This window comes from Balaenoptera physalus, assembly GCF_965194825.1.
Source record: "Balaenoptera physalus genome assembly, chromosome: 17".
In the NCBI taxonomy this organism is placed as follows: Eukaryota; Metazoa; Chordata; class Mammalia; order Artiodactyla; family Balaenopteridae; genus Balaenoptera; species Balaenoptera physalus.
Genome location: NC_138895.1, coordinates 84,915,466 through 84,928,881, shown reverse-complemented (window position 1 = coordinate 84,928,881; position 13,416 = coordinate 84,915,466). Strand labels below are relative to the sequence as shown.

The 13,416-nt window shown below is 54.5% G+C and overlaps 1 protein-coding gene across 1 annotated transcript; it reads left to right on the top strand.

Annotated features, from left to right (window-relative positions):
* Positions 1 to 10,969: 10,969 nt before the first annotated feature.
* CCDC166 (coiled-coil domain containing 166) lies at positions 10,970 to 12,877 on the top strand. The gene is given in 2 exon segments (XM_082433955.1): positions 10,970 to 12,062; positions 12,065 to 12,877. Coding segments are annotated over 2 exon segments (1,221 nt in total). The 5' UTR covers positions 10,970 to 11,557; the 3' UTR covers positions 12,781 to 12,877.
* Positions 12,878 to 13,416: the final 539 nt, after the last annotated feature.

The following is a 13,416-nucleotide window of genomic DNA, read 5'->3' as shown; positions in this document are numbered from 1 at the left end:
GCAGAGCGGGGTCTGCAGCCCAAGCCCCGCCCAATCCGGGGCTGCCGTGGAGCCCCACCCCGCAGTCCCGCCCCCTCGGCACCGCCCCCGGACCCTCGCCGCCTTGGCGACTGCACTTCCGCGTGGCGCAGGCCAGAGCCCAGAAGGTGCCCCTCTCCGCCCTCCACCCCCCGCCCCACCTGCGCCCAAGGAACCTGCTGCAGCCTGCAGAACCTCTCCACCTATCCGGGCCTTTGCACGTGCAGTGCCCACCGCCCGGGACGCTCTTTCCTCCCTCCGCCTTGCTTCTCCGGTCTCTGCTAAGGGGGTGCCGACGGTTAGGGTGTCATTCGCAGACAGCCCTCCACTCCTTGGGTATTTGGCGGCAGGGGCCGGGCCATCCCCAGCGGGTGCGGGCGCTTGAACTGGGCAGGTGCTGAGGCACCGCCAGGAAACTGGGGGTCAGTTCCAGGGCGGGGGTCCCGGCAAGCGGCTGGGAGAGCAAAGCTGGAGGGGGTGAGAGTCTATGAGACTGGCTGAGAGGGGGCTGCAGTGCGCAGAGGTCAAGCGCCAGACGGTGACCAGAGCCTTGCAGAAAAAGGAAGCCACGTAAGGGGGCTGACGGGCGGGGGTAGCCAGGGAAGGAAGTGGGAGCACAGCCCCTTGGACGCTGGAAGAAGAGCACCGAGGGGACAGCTAGGCAAAGGCCCTGAGTGGGAGTGTGCCTGGCGCGTTGGAACCACAAGGAGGCCCCGTGTGGCTGGAGCCCTGGGATGGAGACCAAGGTATCAGCAGAGGGCGGTGGGCAAAGCTGGAGGGGAGGGCCGTGATTGTGAATGAGACCCGGGCTGTGGCAGGGTCTGATCACGCCGGGGCGGGGAGGAAAAAGGGGAGAGGAGGACACGGTGGAGGTGAGAAAGAGCGGTTCTGGCTGCAGTGGAGCCCCTGGATTTGCTGTGGTGGGGGGCTGTGGGTGTGAGAGAAAGAGGAATCGCAGATGACAGCCAAGTTCATGGTGGGGGGAGTTGTCTGCAAGAACAGGGCTGAGATGGGAAGGCAGCTGATAGACCAGGTTTAGAGAGACGAGGAATTGGGACACTTTAAGAGGCTGATAGGACATCCAAGTGAAAATCATAGAAAGACCTGACTGTGGAGTTGAAGGATGAAGTGACATGCACTGGGGGTGTGGATGCAGGAGGTGCTGATGATTTAAAGCAGTGGCGAGGCAAGACCGCTGGGCCGAGCCCTGGGCCCTCCAGCACTCAGGGTGAGCTCCCAAACTGTCTGGGGACCAGAAGTTTTAAAATCTTTCAATCTGTTGTGGACCCATAATTTTGTAAAATACAATAAAAATGAATTACTAGAAAAAATTTTAACCATAGTTATACATAAAAGTCCAACATTTTTATTAGGTTCAACAGTCATAAAATTACTCTGTCCTATAGCTAGCTATGTTTCTCAACTCTTCCTTGTTATTTCTGAGTTACTTCATTGTAGACCTGTCACAGTTTGTGAGATGACGCTATAGACCGAGGAGGCATCTGGGCGGTGGGATGAAGGCCAGGGACACGTGTGCTGTCGAGTGGCCACGTGAGGACATAATGTCTGAAATGGAAAGAGAATGCAAATTAGGACTTGAGATACACTACATCCTAACGGAATGGCTGCCCTTAAGAAGACTGGCCCCACCAAATGTTGGTGAGGGTGTGTAGAGACTGGAACACTCATACTCTGTCGATGGGCGTATAAAATGCTACAGCCACTTTGGGAAACCATTTGGTAGTTTCTTAAAATGTTTAACAGAAATTTACTGTGACCCAGGCATTCTACCCCGAAGTAGCGCAGGCTCAGTAGTTGTGGCGCACGGGCTTAGTTGCTCCGTGGCATATGGGATCTTCCCGGACCAGGGCTCGAACCCGTGTCCCCTGCATTGGCAGGTGGATTCTTGACTGCTGTGCCACCAGGGAAGCCCAATAAGCATTTGTTAAGTTAATGAATATTATGTGCAGAACTAAATTCGCAAGTTCTTTGAAGGAAAAAACTACTTTCTGTATCTTTCAGCATCTCCTATAGCATTCATAGAGTGCCCTATTCTTAGGTCCCAATAAATATTTTTGATAGATATAGGGAAGAAAATGCTTCGTCATATGATTTTATATAGCATGCTGAATGATCTTTCTAGAGGATATAATTTTTTACAAGAATAATTTCCCAGTGATATGTAATAGAGCACTGAGTCAACAACTAGTAGTCAAGAAATGGAGCCTCTAATGCCAATTCTGGAACGGTGTCACTGTGTGACAATGGACAAGTGACATAACTTTGCAACTCGGCAGCATCCTCATCTGTAAACAGGAATACGAAAAAAATCAGAGCTAGAAGGACCTGAAAGCTTTTAGTCACATAGAAATACTAGCACATTGTCCAAAATGTACAAGAAAGTTCATGGCAGTATTGCTTGCAATAGTGAAAAACTGGAAACAACCTATGAGTACATCAAGAGGAGACTATATAAATGAGGTCATGAAAAACAAAGGAAGACAGAAATTGTCACAGACCAGAGAACGCTAAGGAGATACGATAACTAAAGGCACCGTGGATTGGATTCTGGAACTGAAAAAGGACAGCAGTGGGAAAACTGGTGAAATTTGAATCAAGTCTGGAGTTTAGTTTATACACAGGCTATACAATGTCCCGAGAGGACTTATGATGAGAAAAATGTCAATCACAGCTTTAAGCCCTTGGTTTGGAAGGAGCCAATGAGAAAGCGGATTGGAAGGGGATGTATGTACAATTTCATTCACAGGAAATCGGTAAAGGATGATACTTTCCTTGCACTATGCACCCCAACAATAACTTTGTGCTCCTGGTGCTTGAAGAGTCTCCATATCGTGGTGAAGAGAATTCCCATGCTTGGGCAACTGACCCCCTTTCCAGCCACCTGGGTGACCTGGACACCCCCAGCTCAGGCTGAAGCGGGGGAGGAAGACGTGCTGGAGCCGACACCCCTGCTCTGCTGCTCCTGCACTGGCTGCTGGCCAGCCTCCTAGGAACCAGAGGGAGGCGAAAGGCCAGGCCTCCCTGCCACACGCGTGGCCCCGACGCTGCCTCTGGGGCGCCCTTCTGGCTTGCGGACGTTGCCTCCATGTTATCTGCAATGAGCCTCATGGACCACTGTCCTCCTCTAGCTCAAGTGACTTGGCTTGAAATTCAGTAATTCATTTTTCTGATTGATCAAGTCTGCTGTTGAAGTTCTCCACTGGGTTTTTAATTCTTCATTTCTATTGTATACTTCAGCACCACAATTTCTGTTTGGTTCTTTTTTATGATTTCTGTCTCATTGTTGAAATTCTTGTTTTGTTCATGTGTTGTTTTCTTGGTATTGTTATCTATCTTTGTTCTCTTGTAGCTCACTAACAATTTGGCAATCTCTATAAAAAATGTATAATGCATGTATCATTTGATTCAATAGGAATTTGTCATACAAAAATCTCACAAGCAGGCAAAAATAGTTTTCAGTAGCATTGTCTTAGTAGGGAAAAGTTGGTGACAAGGTAAGTGTTCATCAGTATCAGACTGGTTAAATTAATCATACTTCAATTATGCTATATAGCTATTATTATATATAGAATACCACATAGCTAGTAATGTGTTTTATAATATTATATCTATATATACTGCCCTGAAAAAGTTACTGAAGATATATTGTTAAGCAAATAAAACATTTACAACAAAAAAATAAATAAAATTATGGACAAAGGATTTGAATAGACATATCTCCAAAGAAGATATACAAATGGTCAGCACCACAGGAAAAGATGCTCAACATCATTAGCAATCAGGGAAATGCAATCAAGACACATGAGGTCACACTCAGTCACTAGGATAACTTTAAAAAAAAAGTCTTGGCAAGGATGGAGAGAAATCAGAACTCTCATACAGTGCTGGTGGGATGTAAAATGGTGCAGCTGCTGTGGAAAACTGTTTGGCAATTCCTCGAAAAGTTAAAGATAGAATTACCATAAGATCCGGCAATTCCACTTCTGGGTATATATCCAAAATAACTGAAAACAGATATTCAAACAAACACTCGTACACAAGTGTTCACAACAGCCTATTCACAAAAGCCAAAAGGTGAAAACAACCCAAATGTCCATCAACTGATGAATGGATAAAGAAAATATTATCTATGCAGACAATGGAATATAATTCAGCCATAAAAAGGAATGAAGTACTGATATGTGCTACAATGTGGATGAGCCTTGGAAACATGCTAAGTGAAATAAGTCAGATACAAGAAGTCGCATATTATATGAGTCCACTTAAATGGAATATTCAGAATAAGTACCTCCATAGACACAGAAAGCAGGTTGGTGGTTCCCAGGGGTTGGGGGGAGGGGAGATGGGTAGTGACTGCTTAATGGGTACAGGGTTCCTTTTTGGGCTGATGAAAATGTTTTGTAACTACATAGAAGTGATGGTTACACAACATTGTGAAAGTACCAAATGCCACTAATGTGTATACTTCAATATGGTTAATTTTATGTTATGTGATTTCACCTAAAAAATAAAAAAGTTACAAGGCTTGGGAGGAAGCAGGAAAATGGAAGCCGTATCCAGGAGAAAAATAAGCTGATAGAACCAGACCCATAAATGGCAGAGATGATGGAATTGGCAATGACTTTAAAAACAGCTACTATAAATATGCTCATGGATATAAAGAAAGCATGAATATAGTGAAATAAGAAAGGCAAATTATTAAAAAGAACCAAATGGAATTTCTAGAGCTGAAAAATAAAATATCTGAAATGAAAAACTAATTGGATGGACACAGCATAAAAAATGATCAGTGAACTCAAATACACAGCAATAAAAACTATCCAAATTGAAACCCACAGGAAAAAAAAAAACCTCACTGACCTGTGGGACAGTGTCAACAAAAGGGGGGTGCAGAAAGTATGTTTGAGAAAGTAATGGCTGAAATTTTTGCAAATTTAAAGAAAAAATGATACATTCACAGATGCAGGAATTTAAATGAAGCCCAAGTAGGAAAAACACAAAGGAACTCATAACTAAATTGCTGAAAAACAGTGATAAAGAAAAAATACTAAAAGTAACCAAAGAAATTTACATGCAGAGGAACAAAAATAAGCATAACTGCAGAGTTTTTATCAGAAAAAAATTTCAAGCCAGAAGAAAAAGCAATGACATCATTAATGTACTCAAAGGGAAAAAAATGTGAATCTAGAGTTCTTGAACCAGTCCCTAAAAATGTAGTGTATAGAAAGCATACAGAACAGATTACAAATGAGAAGCTGGGTACGGTTAAAGTGGAACCCAGTGTTAAAAAATTAGAAGCGTGGCCAAACAGAAGAGGCGATTCTTCAGGCTGGAAATGAACTAAATCTGGTGAGAAACATGGTCCCGTGGAAACCACTGGAGCCTTTAGTGGAAAAGCCTCCTGCCAATGGAAATGGCTGATATAATCATCATTAAATGACTCGTGCATTGATGGGAAGAGGATGTAATTAAACGTTCTGTTATATTAAAAATGTTTTCATATCATTGACATCTTGTAATCAAGAAGACTGATACAGAACATAAAAAATAAACATAAAATTAGAAAACTAACACAGGAATTACTAGTGTCAGGAATGAAAGACTACATTCCTACCAAATCCTTCAAACATTGAAAATAAGGGTTTATTGTCAACAACCTCCCACCAATACATTTGATAACTTAGATGAGATGGCAAGTCCATTGAATGAGTGGGAGTATTCCCCAAATATAATCAATAATAAACATGAAGATAAACTGAAAAGCTCTATGCCCACAAGGATGGAGAGAACAGAAGGCCCACCGATGGAAATGGAGGAAGGACTGATAACCACTTGGGCCGAAAGGGATGAAAGCTGGACTCACTACGGAGGGTCCGAGGTGAGGAGCGGGGCTGAGAGGCCAGGAAGGTCGGCACACTTGACTCGGAAGGCACAGCTGGGCGTTCCCCCAGCTGCAGGCAGCAGCAACGGCAAGTGGGAGCCTTCGTAAACTCAGTCGACAAGAGCGGGGCCTGGAGAGGGGGGCGCGGAGCAGTCCAACGCAGCGGCTGAGGGCAGTGGGACCTCTGGCCTCTGGAGCAGCAGGGACGAGTGACAGCTAGCAGGCCAGCCCCTCTTCTCCCTGCCTTCCCCCAGGAACCCGCAGCCAAAGGAGGTCTCAACCCTGCCATTCTGCCACCAAGAACGTGGCCCTAAGCAGAATTATCCCCAAATCAGTGAATTTCAGCAAAAAAGGAATTCTGCAGCATGAACTTCATTACATTTACTTAATTATTAAATCAAATTTTCAGTGGACATTTGATTCATCCATTAGTTATTTCTAAATCTGCTATTATGTGTTTTCTCTTGGGGCCGTTATTTCTACCCAGTCCAACTTTCCCTTGTCCAAATATCCTTGCAGATATAAATTTTGTCAAGAGGTTTTTATTTTCTCATCAGTTGTCAGTTGACAGTCAGTTTTATTGCGTGCAGCTGTAACCTTCCCCTTAGTTTTGAGTGCATTATTGACTCGGGGTATTTATTATGCATTGAGAAGAAGTGAACTGTGCCTTTTATTTTTAGCTGACCCATGGGGAGATCATGTGCAGTTTGGGGGGCCTCATCCAGGAGGCCCAGAGTTAGGGGGAGCGGGCATGTGGCAGGTCAAACCCCCCAGGTTGAAACGATTTGGCCTAAACCTCCTGCTTCATCCATCACCAGCCTCCTTATGACCAGGAAGACCAACTCACAGGGATCCCACCTCCCAGACTGCAGAGTGTCACAGTCTGAGTGTGGGCCCTGCCCCTCCCTGTGTGTCACAGTCTGAGTGTGGGCCCTGCCCCTCCCTGTGTGTCACAGTCTGAGTGTGGGCCCCACCCCTCCCTTCCCCTCAGTGTCCAAGTCTGAGTAGATATCAGCTGTGTCCCCATGTGTGTCACAGTGTAGCCCACCGCCCACCCTGTTTCCGGTGCAGCCCCCGACCCTGTGGGGTGGACCTGCTGTGCTCCCCTGCACCTGGGTCTCCGAAGTTGGGCTCTCCTCTCTCCTGCTCCCAGCGTGGGCTATGGACCCAGGTACCCCAGGTCACTCCGGGCACCTGCCTGCGCCCCTCCCAGGAGAGCACCTTGGGGCTGTGGCTGTGGTTGTCTCTGGATCATGTGCCCAGACTTGGAAACAGGGGCCCCCGAGGAGGCGCGCCCCCCCGCTGGGCGCCTCGTCGTGGCTGTCTCTCAGGGGCATCTCTGAGCCAGCCCGTGGAGGGGGGCGCTGGCATCGCCCCCGGGGCCTGCGCAGGGCTCTGGACTCTGGGCGTCCTTCTGTTTGTCATCCTCGTCCTCACGAACAGAGGTAGGTGAGCACCTCTGGGAGGGGGGGGGCATGCAGACCAACCTGGACCACACCCCGAGGCCCAGCTGCCCCAGTCTGGCCACTCAGGGAGGACCAGGGAGCCGAACCCACAGGCCCTGAGCGCCAACGAAGCCTCTCCCGGAAGCTGCGGCCCCGCTGACCCTGAGCAGGCCAGGGCCCGGGTCACCACGGCAGCATCACCGCAGAGCCCCAGCCGGCCTTCACGTGCTCCGCACATAACACGCACCCCGGGGCTCCCGCCGGCTCCCACCTGCCTTGGCTCATGGGACTCGGGTGGTGGTGCCGCCGTGTCCCTCGCTGCACCGCGTGTCTGGAGAGGGCATTTCCTCCAGGGGCAGCCATGGCTGTGGGAACTGACGCACATCGTGGTCTGGATCTGGTCCTTCCACCTGGGGCTGACCGTGAGCCTGGTGTGGGTCTGGCACCGATTCCAAGGTACTTGGCTGTGGAGGGGCCGCCACTTGAGGAAGGGTCCTCTCTGAATGCCCAGCCCAGGGCCAGCTTAGGTTGGGGTGAGGGGAGGGGGTGGGGCAGGTCTGCAGGCAGCACACAAGCTGGGATATAGGGGAGGGGACAGACTTGGGTCCTGCCCAGGGCACAGAGAACAGCCAGGTCTGGGCTTTCCAGGGCTTGACCTCAGCCAGAGGACGCACTGGATAGACAGGCTCTCCTGGACCTCACTCACATTCCTGCCCATCCTCCCCTTTGCCATGGTGATCGCCATCAGCGCTGCGCTTCTGATCAAGGGACAAGGTACCGGGGTGGGGCTGAGGCAGTCCTACTGCCAGGCCCCCAGGGTACCTTTGTCTGACCTCTGTTCAGCATCTGGCCGCCTCTGTGGGTCTCAGGCTCCCACCAGGGCTGAGCTCCAAGGACAGGGTCTCTGGCATCACCTGAACCCACCCCCACCTCCACAGGTCCACTTGGCCTTGGCAGGTGGAAGGGTCATAGGCACTGGCCATGTGGCCTCAGGCTGCCAGTGGAGTGGGATCCAATGAACGCAGCTGGCTCCTCCCTTTGCCCCAGGGCACAGGGCAGGGACAGGAGAGGACTCAGCCAGAGAGGCAGCGGACACGGTGGGAAGAGCCCACCAAGGTCCAAGTCACAGACCCAGTGATTTCAGGAGTCCTTGGGCAACTCACTCTCTGCCTGTTTCTCCGTCTGTGAAATGGGAGCAGAGGCCGCTGAAGTGCTCACCCCCCGGGGTCAGACACACAGCCCAACCCCACTGGGACTCCTGAGAAGGGGCGCAAACCCCAAGTCTCCGGAGCTCAGCAGGGAGGGCTCCGAGGTAGAAGGAACCGCAAGCGAGGGCGGCAAGGTGTGCCCTCCGGCGGCCTGCCCAGGGCTGGGGGCAGGGCTGAGTGGTGAGAGCAGCATCCCAGGAACAAGCCGGTGCGACATTCCGCCTCAGCCTTCAAGGTCCTCGCAGGCCCCTAGCGGAGCCCACTGCGGGGAAGGGGCCGGGGTGGGAGGAGAAGGGGGACGGGAGGGGGGCAGGCTTGCCAGAAGCTGAGCAGACTGCTGGCCCTCTCCCTGCCGGTGTCTTTCCAGCTCGGTGTCCCTGCCAAGAGATGAGTGACCCTCCAGACGCCTCCCTGCCGGAGTCTGAGGGAAACGTAGCCTTGGCCCCGGGAGGGACAAAGACCCCCACGCCATTCACGAAGGGAGGGGGAAGGACCCCAAGGGTGGGGAGAAGCATCAAGAGTAACACTTGGCTTTGAATCTGGGCCCTTGGGGGTGAGTTCCGTCTCCCGTGGGCGGCGGTGGGACCTGGTGGACACCAGGCACCGCTTTCCCAACACAGAGAAAGCCACCAGACGTCCGGAGTGGCGGGCATCTCAGCCCGCTTGCAGGCCGGGCGCCCCCCTCTTCCCGGAGACACCCACGCGCCCCGTGGCTGTCGGCGGGGAGCGAGCCCGAGGAAACGGAGGGGACAAGGTCCCGTTCTGCCCCTCATCGCCGCGGGGCAGAGGCAAAGCGCAGCCTCTGCGGCCGGGCTGGGCTGGGAGCGCAGAGGCGGACGCTTGCGGCTGGTGGCGGGGGTGGGGGGTGGGGGGTGGGGCGGACCGGGCCGGGGGCGAGGGGCCGGGAGGGAGCGGAGCCCGGGTTGGGCGTGGTTTGGAGGTCTTCCGGGCAGGACCGGGGCTGGGGGCGGGGCGGCGGCGCGGCTTCCCTCAGGGCTCCACCTTCGAGTCCATCCGGATTGCGTAATCGGGAATTGCAGCGCCGGGAAGAACCCGGTCTCGAGGAATCCGGAGACAGAGGAGAACGAAACGCTCGCCACACCTCTTCTGGGAGGAGGCGTTTATGAGCTTTAACGCGAGGACACATCGCCGGGGAATCGGGAGGCCCGGACGACTTAAAATTTAAAAATCTCTGCGCATCGGTTGCCTTGCTTCGAAACAGAAATTAAAAGACCCAGGTCGACCTAGACACTCCCGCGACAGATGTGTGCGGCGCAGAAGCCCGGGAGGGGCAGGGGCGGCCCACGGTGCGGTGTGGTCTGGGAAGGAACAGGGTCCGAGACTGCGGAGGACCGGCCGGGCCTTGAGAGCAGGCCCCGACCTCTCGCAGTCTGTTTCGCAATCTGTCAGATAGGGACAGTGGCCCCAGGAGGGCCTGAGGGTGGCGAGGTGGAGAGCGTTGGTGGCTGCCCCGGCAGGCAGAGAGACCCTGTCTGGAATGCCAGGCCAGGAGAAGGAGCGGTACCACATGGTCCCAAATGGGACTACGGGATCATGGTTGATTCTTCCCCTGCTTCTACTTGGGCTTTGCCCTGTTTTCTGTAAGAAGCCCACATCATTTAAGGCCAACACTCAGATGCTGTTTTAGGAGTTTATGATTCAGCGTTTCTTTAAAAATGTTTAATGTGAAAACAAATGGAAATTCTGCATTGTCTTGAAGCTTATGTCCTTTTATTTTTATTTACAAAATACATTTTTATAAGGAGGAAAATGCCTCAAATGTGTTCCTAATTTTAAGAGGCTCTGCCACATCTTCGGTGCAGGTGTAGCTAGCCAGACCAAGTCCAGCCAGACCTCCTAAGATAGATTTCAACACAAGCCTTCCCACACATGTGGTTTCCTAAACCGTGCTCCTCACAAAGTTACAAGTCAACAATTCTTGAATCTGTCCATATTGCAGCAAATGTGGACAGACCTGGATAGAAACCCAACTATATGATGACAGGACCGAAATAGGTATAGATTTAAGTTACTTGTCAAAGGCATCAGACAGGATGGGAGGCTGGACCAGCCATACTGGCCGGCTGGGAAGCAAAGCCCATCAAGCCCAGGTCGCTGGGGTGAACTGAACAGGTGCCTCACGGGCGGGCTTAGAAGCCTCAGAGAGGAAATCCCAGAGAGAAACTCGCTGGACTAGGGGATGGCATCCGAATGGGCTTGACCTTCCCAGTCGCCCTAACTCCCATGAGGGCTCCAGAAGGGGAAAAAGGAATCACAAAGTGCTTCGAGGAAAACTAGGGTTCCCGGAGCGATGAAAAGCTGTGGGGAAGCGCTCTGTCCTGACAAGATATACGGGGATTTCACACGTGTGTGTGTGTGTGTGTGTGTTTGCACGTGTGGTGGAGGAGGCCAGGAACTTGGCGAAGCCTCTCCCCATATGGGGACACCTGGGGGAAAAGCCCGCCGGTGGAGAGGCTTCAAAGGGCCCAAGTCTGGCACGTGGAGAGTGGGGGCTACTCCGGCTGCTGCTGGGTGTGTTAGATTCGGAAGCCAGCCCAGCATCGTCCTCCGGGGAAAGCCGAAGTGCTGCCCGTCTGCGGTCCGACCTCTGCCGGACGCGCACACACGCCGTCACGCACAGACTTCGAGTGAGGGAGTTGTGGGGAACGGAGGAAGGGGAGTCGGGCCGTTGCGCAAGCAACGGGGCGGGAGTTGCGGAGGGCGACTAAGTTCTGTTTCCAGGGAGACCGTTCGGGCTTACCGCCAACACAGCTAAAGGTGGACAAACCCCGACGCACGGCCAAGGTCTGAAAGGAGCCCCCTAGTAAAGGTTGGCGACGATGCCCTGACCCTTGATTGACCCCAAACTCCTGATTCTGCCTCTCCCAACCTCGTGACCCTGAGACGCGTCGAACCCCGCCAGAATCTTCGGGCTGGTCGACGGGAAGGGCTGAGCTGGAGGTGCGGGCTGGCGGCCTCGACCCATGGTGCCCAAGAGGAAGCGCGGGCCGAGCGCCGGGCGCCGGTCTGGCGCGGCGGGAGAGGGCACCGAGCCGCCGCTGTCGGAGAGCGCTCAGTACTTGCAGCGAAAATACAAACTGCTCTCGGAGCAGCTGGACGCCTGCGAGGAGCGCGTCGACCAGGCGCTGCAGGAGAACGCCTTCCTGGAGTGCGAGGCGCAGCGCCTGCGCGAGGAGAGCCGGCTCTACGCCAGCTACGTGAGCACGCGCGCGCAGCGCTGCGCCAACGCCACCGTCCGGCTGGAGGAGCAGAACCGCGCGGACCTGACGCAGATCCACCTGCAGCGCGCAGAGCTAGCGTCGCTCTACCGCGGGCGTGAGGAGGGGGTGCGCGCGCAGCTGTTGGAGATGGAGGCGCGCGCGGCGCAGGTGGCGCGACAGGTGCAGGAGCTGCAGCCCTACAAGGCCAGTGCGCGCCCCCGCGGGAGGGCCGGGCGCGGGCAGGGCGAGGTGGGTGCACGCCGCGGCCCGGCGCTAACCCGCGGCCCCGCCGCAGGAGCTGCAGCTGGAGCAGCTGGCCCGGATCCGGGCGCTGGAGCGCGAGCTGCTGCGTATGCGCGTGGAGCACATGCAGCTGCTCCACCGCGAGAAGCGGCGTTTCCTGGAGGACAAAGCAGCTTTCGAGCGCGAGGCGCGCCAGCGCGTGCAGTCCCTGGCGCGGCGCGCGGAGCGGGAGGCGGCGCGCGCGCTCACCGCGCACACACAGGCCATCAGAGGGGACAATGGGCGCCTGCGGCAGGAGCTGCTGCGGCTGCTCCGCCGGGCCCAGGTGCTGCACGAAACGCGGCGCCAGTTGCTGGAGCAGCGTGAGCAGCTGCGGCGCGAGCACGAGGACATGCGGGACCTGGCGCGCGTGCACAACTGGCTGCGCCGGGGCCCCGAGGGCCCGCCGCTTTGGCAACCGCCGCTGGCCTCCTCGCACCCCGAGTCCTTCGCCTCCACCACGATCCAGTCGCGCGCGACCTCCCGGGTCGCATCAGTCTCGGCCTCCCGGAACCCGTCTCAGGTCTCGTGGCGCGCGGCCTCTTGGGCCCCATCGTTGCTGTCGAAGCTCGCGGTTCCCTGGGTCCCGTCATTGGTCCCGTCGGGTGTTGGCTCCAGGGTCCTGTCGCTGGCCCCTTCGAAGGCGGGATCACGGGTCCCATGCCAGGACCCATCGCGCGGGAGCTCCAGGGTCCCGTCCTTGACCCTCTCGCGCCCAGGCTCCCGAGTCCCGTCCCTGACCCCGTCACGCCTGGATTCCTGGGCCCCTTCTCGGTCCTCACTGCGTGCCGCCTCACAGAACACCACCCTCTCTGGGAAGTCCGTCCCCGGGTCGGGCTCTTCCCGTCTCCCAGTCGAAGGAGACCGTGAATGTGACGCTGCAGGCGAAGGCGCCTTGGGGAGATCCTGAACCTACCTGGAGGAAGGCCAATGAGGCCAGACGGTGCGGGGGAGACGGGGGTGCGCAGGACGCGGATTTGGTGAGTGGATTATCAATAAAGGTGTGACCCCCTCCACCCCTCTCTGCTCTGGCGCCGCCTGCTTCGCTGTCTAGCATTTCCGGCCGGCGCAGGGACCACTCATTATGGCTCCCAGTTTCCAAGCTGCAAGGTAGCTTGATCGTCCTGTGCCCCGTGTGTCTGCCAGGGTTGAGCATCCCTCAACCCCACAGCTGACCTCTGGCTCCTCTGGCAGGGGCAGAGGGAGTCGGCCACGCCATCGTCCTGCCCATGAGGGCTGACAGTCTGGTGGCGGAGATGGACATCACGGGCATAGACAGGTAGTATGAGAGCAGGAAGGGAGTCTGGCGGGCCAGGGAGGAGGTGGTCCACTGCGTGTGG